The 13952-nt window shown below is 39.6% G+C and overlaps 1 protein-coding gene across 1 annotated transcript in view; it reads right to left on the reverse strand.

Annotated features, from left to right (window-relative positions):
* The window catches only part of kitlga (kit ligand a), a 37999-nt gene extending 31635 nt beyond the window's left edge, over positions 1-6364 (reverse strand). Inside the window, exon 1 of the mRNA XM_023276616.3 lies at positions 6026-6364. Within this exon, the coding sequence (XP_023132384.1) occupies positions 6026-6040 (15 nt within the window). The 5' untranslated portion in view covers positions 6041-6364. The remainder of the gene's footprint in view (positions 1-6025) is intronic.
* Between the last annotated feature and the right edge of the window lie 7588 nt (positions 6365-13952).

Consider the following 13952-nt stretch of genomic DNA (forward strand, 5'->3'; position numbering starts at 1 on the left):
TGTTGGCCAGAGCAGCAGCAATCCTTGATCTTTTAATAATCTTTTACAAGAAATTTATTCTCTAGTTTCCTCAATAAAATGTCAGAATATAGTATTAAATGTGCACTGCACATTCTCAAATCCCACAGCGACCAACCCTCCAAAACCCAAAGATAATTCATTTGCAATGACATGGAAACTAGAAAATCATGTTTGGCTGCAGCCAGCAAATGTTTAGTGCTCTTTTTTTCTTCACTTCATTTTCAGTGCTGTTTGTTTGTCATGCTTACAGAAAACAGTACAATCAGAAAGCGCTGGACACAGAACTGTCTTCCTTATTCGGTATTTACTACATAAAGTTACAAGCAGTTTAAATTGTTCTCTCGTGAAAAATTAAAGAGGCATCAGATTCTACACTTAGAATCTGTAGACAGCCAATAGACCAGATTAAACAGCCAATAAGGAGCAACTGGAGGCACATTTTCAGACTTCAGAGGAGAGAAAATGAACATTTGCTATGTTAAGTGCTACTAAATGCTTGGACAAATTTATCACTGTGGCTTCTGGCTCAAAGTTTCTGCCAAACTACAGACCTATTAGCTTGGCTCAGGTCGTGTACCACATCCATGTGATAGTGATTTCTGCTAATTTTTGCATTCACATGACAGCGAGTCACAGTGGCTTTTGTACAAAGACAAGACCGAACCCAGGTCTGATAAATTGTTGAACCGATCCAACCAGTCATTTGAAGCTTGCACGTCAGTTTGAAAACGCCTGCAGGGATTCCCAACTGACAGACTTCAGCATGTACTGGTTAATGGCTCTGAGTTCTATAAACATTGTTTTTAAGCTCTCAAAGTTCCACAAGTGTGCTTTCCTGGCTGGCTTTATGAGTACGTTATGAAAACTCTTCCCCTCTCTTGTACAAAGACAAACAGACTTCAAGTCATCTGACCGTCTTAGAAGATGACTCCAAGTGAAGCTGTGTGTGGTTTTATATTCCAAACATCACAGAAATCAACGGCAGGAATTCCATGCAGGCACTCTTGCAACATATGCCTCCTGTAAGGCAGGGAAAAGGTTAGACTGGTGCATAGACGGGCCCTTGTCTGGATTGGGGACATCACCCTAAACATCTTGTTGCTGCAGAAACAAAACATCAAAAGCTGAGACACGAGGCCTGGGTTCTGTGACAGGAGAAAATCCTGTAATTCAAACTATGTTTGTAGTGTTGCTCTCATAGATTCTGTGTGCTTTCCAACCCCCTTTTCCCCACACAAAGACCATGAGTGCACAAAGCTGCAGAGCTTCATACAAAACACGTTGGGTAAACATGAGTTTTTTTAGACTGTATGATCTAATATTTGCTGTATTTCTTTGACAAAACGAAACTGTGCTGCATCACCAGAGAATCTAGTGAAGCGGTTCGGTTTATCGACTGCACTTTTTTAACATCTCTGACAAATTCTGTTTCTTCACACCTCACTCAGGCATTGAAAATCACTTTTACAGTGCGTACTTTTCAAATGTCCCTTTCAAGTGTGGCTAGTGTGTGGCATCCCCATGCAAACCTCAGCTTCTGGGAAGTTATAAATTCCTCCTGTTTAGAGCTGAATAGTTCAAATGAGGTAAGCAGTTTAAACCAAGCATCCTCTTTAATTCACTTTTCCATAATGATGTTGAACTATGCAGGCTTTGCACTCTAAAATACTGCCGTTGGATATTTTTCTTATGTTCATCAGAGATCTAAACTTTTTTTTTTTCGGATTCTTGTTGATGAGAAGTAATTATAAATGGATTTGGAAGATATACAATATTTACACTACTGTTTAAAAGTTTGGGGTCACTTTAAAAATATCCTTATTTTTTAAAGAAAAACTTTTTTATCACATCAAATTAATCAGTAATACAGTCTAGACATTGTTAATGTGGTAAATGACTATTCTAGCTGGAAACAGCTGATTTTTAATGGAATATCTACATAGGGGTACAGAGGAACATTTCCAGCAGCCATCACTCCTGTGTTCTAATGTGTTAACTAGTCATGTTGAAAGGCTAACTGATGATTACATTAATTGTTAGCACATGAATAAAAGTGTGGGTTTTCATGGAAAACATGAAATTGTCTGGGTGACCCCAAACTTTTGAACGGTAGCGTATGTGATTCTGGACTTTCACCTCAACATTATTCTAATATGTAACAATACTAATTTACATTCAGTCAATTATTTAAACCTTTCCCAGAAGGCATAGGAAACAAACTGTATAGCCAAACCAAATTACTTTCAGTTTTACCAACACTATCTAACTTTGAAGGCCAATGAACCATTTCAACTTCACATGAGTTGGGGTCAGGTGGGTCAATCATTGCAAGGTGCACAGAACAATATACTGATCATTAATCCTGCCTGTAAAAAACAACACCAACAAAAAAAAACCAAAAAAAACACAGAACTAATCCTAAAATAACAGAGCTTTAAAAGGCTTCACAGATAAATGTGTGTGGAATATTAGCAAAGAAATCAATTTAATGTTGCAATCATTAGAAAACTATACCACAAGAGGGGAATTTGGAAATATACAGAAGCAGTTAGGTTTGGTTTCCTTAGGCTGAAATAATGTGGCAGTGATGGATCGCATTTCACACAAAGGAAACGATTTGCGGAAAGATGTGCAGTCAAGCGTGATTAAATCATGAGTCTTAAGTTCTACTTGATATGCACAGACAAACCAACATTCATCACCGATTTGAGCTGTTTATGTGTCTGTTGACAACAAAAGAACGTTAGCGACGGCCCGCATACTGGGGAAATATACTGGCTGTGTACTTCCTCCAGTAGGGTGTAATTAAACACCTCTTGAAACTGGTGTTCACACAAATGATTAACCAGGAGTATGCAGTGTAGATTGAACAACATTTCAATGTGGTTTTGTAGTCATCACATCCACTTTAGAAGAACTAAGTATTTGTTTTAACAGCCACAAAACTCCTCCAGCCCACCATGCTGGATCCAATTTAATATTCCTTTCCTGCTGTTAATATAGCCTCATTATTACCTTAACTGATTCGTTCAGGGGCTGCACAGTGGTGTAGTGGTTAGCACTTTCGCCTTGCAGCGAGAAGATCCCTGGTTCGCGTCCCGGCTTTCCCGGGATCTTTCTGCATGTAGTTTGCATGTTCTCCCTGTGCATGCGTGGGTTTTCTCCGGGTACTCCGGCTTCCTCCCACAGTCCAAAAATATGCTGAGGTTAATTGATTATTCTAAATTGCCCGTAGGTGTGAATGTGAGAGTGATTGTTTGTCTCTGTATGTAGCCCTGCGACAGACTGGTGACCTGTCTAGGGTGTCCCCTGCCTTCGCCCGAGTCAGCTGGGATAGACTCCAGCCCCCCCGCGACCCTAGTGAGGATTAAGCAGTGTATAGATAATGGATGGATGGATGATTCGTTCAGCTGTGATTATTGGAGAGTGTAATTCTGACACATTAGCACCCTCTTTGCGATGACGCCTACCTCCTGTATGCATCCTAGAAAATGTGACATAATGAATGTAATGATGCAGAGCAATCTGCCATTTCACGTGTTGCCTTCTAGTCGGCTCTTTAGAAATACTAATATTTCCTGCTTGGGGGAATTCTGATGTTGTGCCACGGTCCTAAGCAGTTCAGAGGTCACAACAATAAAGCAGAAACAAACTGAGCCTGGATTATGTGAGCAGTCGGTCTGTGGATTTACAGCCTGTGTCGGAGCTCAGCTCCATCGGCCAGACCATGTGTGCGTCTAAATCGTCACGGTGCCAAAATACTGCGGCACCTCTTCACCTGCCTTCCCCCGGATGTGAACGTGTCGGTGGGGGGGGGCAGATCTGTCTCTGGGGAGGAAGCAGTGGAGGAGAAGATGTGTTGAATGTCACTCGATTTATCTGGCTGTTTATCTTGAACTACTACTACTGAATTAACAGTAAATAAGGCCAAATTCCTTTTTGTGTCAGGAAGGACACAGGGGGCCCAACATGTGATGACTCCCTTCGCCTCCCACGCGCTCAAGGCGTCAAAGGGTGACTGGCATCAGGAAACTAGCGCTCCCTGCTGGTACTCAATGTCCCGTTAGGTTCAACACTTTATCTCTCACACCTCATGTGCTACGAGTAGTCTAAGGAAGCTTCACTTAGATTAGATTAGGTGCTCAGAACTTCCTCAGTCTACTATAAATCTGCTATTATATGCTTTAATCCACTGCAGAAAGAGAAAAAGAATGAATGAGGAGCAAAAGAGATGTTTGCATTTTACTATCAAAGGATTTCAAGTATTTAAAAAAAAAAAAAAAAAACGGAAACCTTCACCTATTTTCTGTGATTATGTGACAGGGGAAAGCACCGTCAGCTGGCAATATCAGGACATAAATTAAAGATGAAAGGTTTGTGTTGATGCAGCCAGGCACACGGCACAACTTATGTTCATTAAAAAACCATAAAGGAAAGTGAGCTGAGAATATGATTAATGGTGGAAGAGATGCCCACCCTTCCTCCAGGAAACTTCAAAGACTTTTATTCCCTGATGTACAGGCACACACACACCAACAAACCCAGTTATATCCATATTAATATGTTTCATGTCCTTTTATGTTTTATTAGATTTAGTGATTAAAATGGCTTTGAGTTGCCACAAGCAGAGTGAGGCAGGATTAGTCCAAAACCTGAAATGCACAGGGTTCAGTTTCACAGCCTGGGGATGAGTTGCAGGTTAAACCTTCCAAAGATTAGTTGAGACAGCCTCCTGTGTGCACCATAAGAAATCTGCGTTATCTCTTCAACATTGCACTGAGAGGTTGACGGGGTATTAATTAGGGTATTAAAATTAGTGTTCACTCAAAAGACATTACAAAGAGGTTTCAGTTTATTTACAGTTGCTTGCCTTTGAGGGGATCTCCAGCTGGTGTAGAAGGAAAAATCCAACCGTTCATGTAACTGTGCCCTGACAAAAATGACAACTTCTGGTGGAACGCAGGGATGAATAAATGGAAATCTATTTCCCAAAAATAGTAACGCATATCCTTAAAATAAGTCTTTCTTCTTCAATTTGCACATTTTTAGGTCAGCCATGTCATAGGCCACAGATTATGGTGTCAGGGCTTGCAGACAGAGCCTAAGCTGGCCCTGCAGCGCTCTTAAAGCAGACCGAGCGGCTTCTCTCTCCGCAGAGCCGGTTGATGAATAATCTGGAGAGGTGCCGGCGGATGATAAGGCAGATAAACTGTCTTTGGGTAATTAGACACAATCAGACAAAGAAGTCCTCATATTTACAGACATACGGAGAGAGCTGAGCGTCGCTATGGCCACACACCATGTCCATTTACCTGTTTAGAAAGTGTGAGCTGGATAAATTATGGCGCACAAAGCAAGTCGTGAAAAATAAAAGCAACTGTCTGCGCATTTCCTCGAATTAGAGCTCAATTTACAGTTCAGTTGTCTTTTAACAAATGTATTTAACGCCTAATTAACTCGAGAAGGGCGTGTAAAGTGAATTTGTCATGCTGCGCTACATTCATGAAAGTGAATGCTGTCATTTTGAGAATAACAACTGAAGTGACAGTGAAGGCGCAAGCCGTCCTCAGATTTAATGACTGGTGCCGTTCCACGAACAGTTCGCGGGGGCTTCTGGAGCTGCTCTCCACGCGGATCGTACCAGACAGGAGAGACGTGGATGGACAAACTGTGCACTAACACGTAGAGGACTTCAGTAACCGCGGGTTTGAGGAGGAAAACATGTTTGGCACGTTGTCACCACATGAAGCCACACCACAGCTATTCAAGCGCTGCTGTCACTTGTATCCCATAATAAATAGTACTACTGCGAACCCCGTCGCCTTATAAAAGTAGGCTACATTCTTCATACTGGTAGGAATTAAAAACTGTGGAAAGTCTGAACAGCTTTCCGATTACTCGAGAGCCACGGGAACGCGTCCCGCTGCTCCGCGTCAACTGTTTATTCCCTCAACTGAGCAAACAAACAAACAAACCAACGAACAAAAAAAACGCGGCCACTTACTTTTGACTTCTTCATATGGAATGACAGGAGTAAATCCAGTGTGTGCGAAAGCCTATTTTATTTTACTTCTACGGGAAGGAAAGGGGTTGTCATCATCTTGTGTGCACATATCCAATGCGTAAGTCAGCTGTATCCAAGCAGAGGAGAAAAAAGCCCAAAGAAGAGGAAGAAGAAGGAGAAGAAGAAGAGGCGGAACGGCAAAAAACGTGAAATCAAACTTTGAATCTTTGCGACCTGTAGGCTGGCGACGCGTGGCACATAGCCCATCTATCTACAACATAGATTCCGGCTGTGAGGCTCGCAGCGGAGGAGCGGCACAGCGCGCAGAGGGACGGAGCTAAGCCTTTATAATGATGCGTAAAAAGCAGTCAAAGAGCCGCCCTCTGACGAGCCGCAGTATGGAGAGGTTCGCTACAAAACCACTACTGCCAGTATAAACAGAACACATACATAACAGGTCCAGAGCCTCTTGCTCAAGACTGATTTGAATCCCTACTAAGTGATGGTTTTTACTGGATATTTAGGGAATTCTTAGTTCTGTTTTGATTATTTGGTCTTTGACCTCCTCTATGATAGTATAATGACATTAGTGGTTATTACAATTAATCATAATTTAAATGAGTAAAACTTTAAATGAGTCACATTTGTACATTTGGTTTGATGTATTTTTTTGTATTTTTTTTCTTTAATATATGCCCTGTTCTCTCAGTCACGATCTTTTACACAAAAATATGCACCTTTTTCCACCACTGAGTTATGCATTTGAGTTGTTTAAAGAAGCTGAAGGGCTGTATCTTAAGAAACTGACTGCTGTTTTTCAGAAATAGGGCGATTCAGAAAATCTTTTAACCCTTACATATTGTTTATATTTTATACCTTCACAATGTGGTCTGAGTCAATTTTGACAAGAAATCCCTCATAGTACGTGTATATGCCAAATTTTAAACTAAAGATCTATTTAGAATGTCTAACTAGCTTATGTTACATTAAAAAAATGTAAGATTAATCCTTAATAAATGTTTCAGAGAGCAGGGAGAGTGTATTTTTGAAATTTTACAACACTCTTTTTTGGAGAAAAACATCTGCTATTATACAGTATCATGCCCCTTTTTACATAAGACATAAAAACATAAAAGCCACAATGACTTAAATATATTTTATTGAATTTGAAAATGACATGAACATATTGGAAAAGTTGGAATTTATCTTTTTTTTTTTAACTATGTTTAACAAGAAAAAAAACCCCTTTGATCTGTGCAAACTGGCCATCTGCATTTTTATGTGTGCACATGGACCTTGGTGAATGAGTGACTGAGTGAGTCAAAGTGTGTGTCTGAGCAATCACAATAAAGTGCAAAAATTCACTTTGTTGTTAAACAACAAGCGGAAATGGACAGAAATAAACGCATTACAAACCTACAGCGATTCACATGATGTGAACATTTAGAAAACAGGGTGGCAGACATTTCAAGCAGTGAAAGTCTGCTCTCTCTTGAACACAAACGCTTTTATAAAGTACACACTTTCAGTATCTCGCCTGCCGTGTAGATTGTTATCAGTAATGTCAACAGTCAACTGCGCCTGTGTTCATTTTTTTACCACAGGAAATAAAGCTGGGGAAACTTGTGTGACACTTCACCCTGGAGCTTACTTTATTCTGTTACATAGTTTTTCTTAAATAAGAAACCTAAGCTAAAGGTGAGGTTTGTGTGCTGTTTTAAGTCTTCTTTACTTTGTATTATCTTTGCATGGATACTGAATTTAGAGTGACCTAAAGGCATTTAATGGCATTTCCTGCTGGTGTCCTCTGTGATTATTTGTGGGATATTTTTATCCAGTGGTCTGTGTGAACCAGTTTAGTGTAGTCATGTCTGTGTCCAAACTTCCTACTCCACAGCTTCAACAGCAGCAAACATACAATCAGTAATTCTGTGCAGTCCCATCTTAACTTCTATCCATCCATCCATTATCTATACACCGCTTAATCCTCATTAGGGTCGCGGGGGGGCTGGAGTCTATCCCAGCTGACTCGGGTGAAGGCAGGGGACACCCTAGACAGGTCACCAGTCTGTCACAGGGCTACATACAGAGACAAATAATCACTCTCACATTCACACCTACGGGCAATTTAGAATGATCAATTAACCTCAGCATATTTTTGGACTGTGGGAGGAAGCCGGAGTACCCAGAGAAAACCCACGCATGCACAGGGAGAACATGCAAACTCCATGCAGAAAGATCCCGGGAAAGCCGGGACGCGAACCAGGGATCTTCTTGCTGCAAGGCAAAAGTGCTAACCACTACACCACTGTGCATCCCTATCTTAACTTCTACGATTCTGCAATTTCATTTAGCAGATTCTTATATACAAAGCGATGCACATCTGAGAGTAGATGCAACACAAGCATCTAGTCAGGAGAAAACAACGTAGACAAGAGCCATAAAACAAGTTCAAGTATGATAATGGAACTTTGGTGCCTACAGGCAGTGCAAACATAATAGGATTCTTATTGTTATTACTATTATTATTATTTTGCAGTCTGTGAAGTCCAAAGGTGTTCAGCGAAGAGCTGGGTTTTTAGTCTTAAAGACTGAGAGGGATTCTGCATATCGAACAGAGTTTGGTAACTCAAATCAAATCAAATTTCGTTGTACATATGTCCAGTGACAATAAAGGCATTTCATTTGATTTGATCATTGTAGTTTTGAATGCAAGTATCAGATTTTTGAATTTTATGCAGCAGCAACTGGAAGCCAGTGAAGCAATCTGTACAGTGGGGTGACGTGCTGTTTTTGGCTGGTTGAAAACCAGACGTGCTACATTCTGGATCATGTCCATAGGTTTGACCGTACGTGTGGGAAAGGCCTGCCAGTAATGAGATGCAGTAGTTGATGCGTGATATTATGAGGGACTATGCCAGGAGTTGTGTTGCATGTTCAGACAGAAAGGGTCTGATCCTCCTGAAGTTGTACAGGATGAGTCGGCATGATTGAGCAACAGAGGTCACGTGAGCCTTGAAGGTTAGTTGGTCTTCAATCATGACATCCAAGTTTCTGGCAGATTTTGTGGGTTTTAGTTGGGTTGATTCAAGCTGGATGTTGATTTCTTGTTGCAAGGCATGATGAGATCCGGGCAGAGACCGTGTGGTCGTCCAGGGGGCAACAGTTTGACTCGCAGAAAAACAATGCTTTGGAGGGAAATATGGAATCTTGCCAAGTCCTTACCAAAAGAACAAGCCGAATCTTCTTGAAAAGCTGCCACAGCAATGATATGGTAATCATCAGGGCTGTGTCAAAGTTCAATTGTTTTTCTTTTCACTGTTGTAACATTGTCAGCAAATCATGTTTTTAATAAGACATATATGTTAACAGATGACATTTATTGATCCAAGAGAGTGTGTTAAATTATTACAGAATCGGCTGTTATAGAAGTTGGAAGGAAATGGCCTATAAAATGTGCTTTAAAAGGGTTGGAGACAGCAGTGCAGTCTGGGAAGTCTCATTACTTAGAAGTGAATATAACGGTTGTCACACACTGCACAAACACTGTGTACATATTTTTGTCCAGTCTTTCATATTTTTTCTGAAGTGACATACTTAGCATAATTCTTATGACAAATTGCAGTTTTGTGCAACTTGTTTGCAACATTCTATGTTCTATTGTGACTTTTCCCTCCATTACAAGTGGCTGAGCAGTCAAATTTGTACGGAGGACGATGGGAAGGGCGGAAGAAGGCGCTAGTAAACCATAATTTGTAGTTGTAGTATTTTTAGCCATTTCTTCAGCTAAATGTAAATAACTTATTGCATTATGGCAAATCATAAGTTTCTGTTTATGCTCAGAGCTGCTATGTCGTCTCAGTTTTACCAGTACATGAAAATAATACTGTAAGCCTGTATTTCTGTGGTGTAGTACAAAAGTAAACACATAATTTACCCAAGTCATATTGGTTGCTGTGTACAACAGTGCCATAATATAAAATAAATTACTAATTCAAATACATAAAAAAGTACCAAAACTCAAAGCTGACATCATGTTGTTTTTAAATGAATTGGCTGCTCTTCTGTTTTACTTTCAAGGAGGAGGCGAGTGTATTGAGCCTGAGGAAAAGGCTTTAATTGCAGGATTTCCAACTGAAACTGTTGGCAGATTTCCATCCATTGCTTCTGGGGAAGAACAAATCATTTTGTGGTTGGTAATTCTTGTGAATGTGTAACATGTAAGACCTTCCAGCATAGATCTCTCCCCACCTGCTTGTCAGGAGCTTATTAGAGCAAAATGAGGTATGGTGTGGTGGCCGAGATGATCTGCACATATTTCATTGTCAGTTTTCAAAATGTTTTGTAGTGTCAATTTAGAATTTTCATCAGACCTTGGCTCTACTGCAGAGAGATAATGAGATTAACAATTGAAGGTATTTACTGCAAGAGCACTGCCAAAATTGAGAAACACAGCGCGCCTTCATCTCACGTAGAGTGGCCGTCTGTGTGGCAGAATTACATAATGTGCTTATTTTGCAAATCTGTCTGTGAAATACTATGACTTCATGGATATTCATTAGTGAATAAAATCCAGACTTGCAAATAACAGGATTTCCTGTACTTATGATGGGAGCCTCCTGGGGAACGTCTGGAGAATCTGGAGACAGTATCAATCGATGTTTGGCCATTAGGGGCCACAAACAATAAGTTACACACAGCCCAGAACTTTTATCTTCTTATAAAGCTAATGTACCTGAACTGTTACTGACACATTACCATGCATTGCTGAGCAGATAGCGCACAGTATATTCAGTAAAAAAACAAAAAAAAAAACTAAACAAAAAAATAAAAAACATCCCATTGAGATTCTTGACTTTTTTAAAAAAAACATATTTACACAAGTAAATATTTGACCCTTTTGGATATAGTGCCCAAACATAAACCAGATGTAGCTGAAAAGATTATTAACATACAGTTATAATATATTGTATTTTTTTATTTTTATTTTTAATTTTTTTTTTTATCCTAACAGCTCTTCTGGTACAACAGTATCTCTTTAGCACTGTTTTGTCTTTACAGCCTTCAAGTACAAGAAAATTGATGTGGGTCATTCCAGAATTGGAGGACATTTTATGTCCCACCTATCAAATTTCAAATAATCCATGTCCAAAATATTAAAATATGCATTTGTTGTGTGAATTTATTTGTCCTGAGACAAAAACTAAATTTAAAAAAAAGAAAACTGAGATAAAAGAGTGTTTGAAAATATTTTCAAAAACACCACATAAGTCTGGAGTTCCCCCTAAAATGTCATTTTTCTCTGGTCCCACTCACCTGATGACCAAATTGAATCTCAAATAAAACAGTTAAAATGAAATTTAAATCTCCTTTTCATGGTATTGATTTTTTCATTGATGTCTCTTGTAATTGTGGGAACATTCTTTTAATCAACATAATATTTTAAATCATAATTATTATGCATGGAACATGTGTCCCACAACAACCCTGTTACCATAACTTTTTTAGCTGGTAGAAGAAGAAAACAGTGAATCACATGATACACTGAAATTAACATCATGAAACTGTTTTCCGAAAGAATGGGCAGAGCAAAGATATGTCGTTGTCAGCTTTGATTGATTGTCTCACTCTACCTCATGCAATCCTGTTATGCATATTATCAGGATAAGACAAATTCTTTTTACTTTTTTCTTTATGTCTTTACATCAGTAAGTTTGTCCTCTTGGTCAACAATAACAGTTCGCTAAATATCTAGCTTCTACTCCTGAGAAAAAGCTAACATTAGCATGGATTAGCAACCCTGTTACTGTGATAAGAGTAGTGTTAGCAAACAAAAAATAAAAAAAGGAATAAAAATGGTACCATTGATGTGTAAGCTGAGCCAATCAAGCCTTTGATAGTTTTCATTATTGATGAATATACAGCAGAAAATTGTAAAAGAGAAGGTTTATTTTTCCAAAATTTTGAAGCCTCCACCCAAACTGGGAGCTGGTTCCACAGGAGAGGCGCCTGATAACTGAAGGCTCTGCCTCCCATTCTACTTTTAGAGATTCTAGGAACAACAAGTAAGCCTGCAGTCTGAGAGCGAAGAGTTCTGCTAGGATAATATGGTACTATCAGGTCTTTAAGATATGATGGAGATTGGTTGTTAAGAGCTTTATATGTCAGAAGAAGGATTTTGAATTCTATTCTAGATTTAACAGGAAGCCAATGAAGAGAAACCAATATAGGAGAAATATGATCTCTCTTGTTAACTCCTTTCAGTACTCTGGCTGCAGCATTTTGGATCAGCTGTAGATGTTTCAGAGAGCTATTGGGACAACCTGATAATAAGGAATTACAGTAGTCAAGCCTAGAAGTAACAAATGCATGGACTAGTTTTTCTGCATCATTCTGAGACAGGATGTTCCTGATTTTTACAATATTTCTCAGGTGGAAAAAGGAAGTCCTACAGATTTGTTTTATGTGTGAGTTAAAGGACATGTCCTGGTCAAAGATAACACTGAGGTTCCTCACAGTAGTACTGGAGGCCAATGTAATGCCATCCAGAGTAACTATATGCTTTGAAAACGAGTTTCTAAGATGTTTGGGGCCAAATACAATGACTTCAGTCTTGTCTGAATTTAGCAGCAGGAAATTACAGGTCATCCAGTGACGTATGTATTTTAGACTTGTAGGCTGCAGTGACACAATTTAATATATTCACGGAGCTTAAATAATGCTGAGAAATACCTTAAGGATAGTGAGGGGAATTTTAAAAGAGGAATTTCTGTAGAGTACTGTAAACTACTTCTGGAGTTTGACTGAAAGCTTGATGTTACACCTACTTTTACTCAAGTTCCCGAGTACTGCCTCTGCAGCTGCACACTTCATTGCTTTTCATCACCCTTACCTCCTTTCAGTGTCTTAAATTTTGATTGATATGCTGTAGCACCCCCAAGGTGAGCACATTCCTTCAAATGAAATGCTTGAAAACACAGCTTCTGTAAAGTCAATGTTAATAGCAAGGTTGAGTGCGCAGTAGCCCCAAAACTGTTTCAGAAAGTCTGACTACACCTGCACTATGAAAAATATTTCACCATCTGTCAAGCTTCAATACTCTTGAGCACAGAACATATAACTTTCAAGGTAACCAGTGGGATGTTAAGCAAATTTGGTGAGTCCCGCAAGTTGAAGTGACGTTTGAGATCCAGTGCTGGGTCACAACTCTTCAAAAGATCATGAGCTTTTAAACTTTGATGTATAGTCAAGGAGTGCAAGAGTCAGTTTACTTCATTTTGATGCAGGAAGTGGTATCTTAAACAGCATTTTTCATCGAATATCCTTTTATTTTTCTAGATTAAGTTGCCGCTTGAGTGCCACGCCTTTTCTGTAAAGCATTTGATTTGAATGCAACGGTGATACAAAATAGTGCAAAGAAAGAAACCCACAAGTGAGGAGTATTATCCTTCCGTATAGTTGCAGGAGACTTGGCTTGTGCAGTGATCCACTTATTGGGCGGCTGAGAAAACAAGAAAAGCACTCAATGAGCACAGTACTCCGCCAAAGTTGTTCATTTTATTAGTTATTGATGATCAGAAATCCCGGCAACATAGAATGTGGTCAATTAATATAGATGTACCCACAAACAAAATGACCTTGCGGTGAGCAGAGGCATGTGTTATGCATGTGTACGTTATGTACGGATACCGAATTGCGTGACCTAAATATGTAGAGGGCGACAGGAATTGATGGGACTCGGAAACACCCTCACAATTTAATCAAGTGCTCCTTGTGTCATTTCTCATGGATAAGTCCTGATAAGTCCACAGTGGTCGATTTGTAGTATGGATTGCAATCATGTGATTGTCAGCAGGCAGCTGACGTAGTGTTCACTTGTAGTCATAGTTACAGTGACGCTGTGCCGCTATCTCGCAATGATACAGAA

The sequence above is a fragment of the Amphiprion ocellaris genome, chromosome 3 (genome assembly GCF_022539595.1).
Source record: "Amphiprion ocellaris isolate individual 3 ecotype Okinawa chromosome 3, ASM2253959v1, whole genome shotgun sequence".
In the NCBI taxonomy this organism is placed as follows: Eukaryota; Metazoa; Chordata; class Actinopteri; family Pomacentridae; genus Amphiprion; species Amphiprion ocellaris.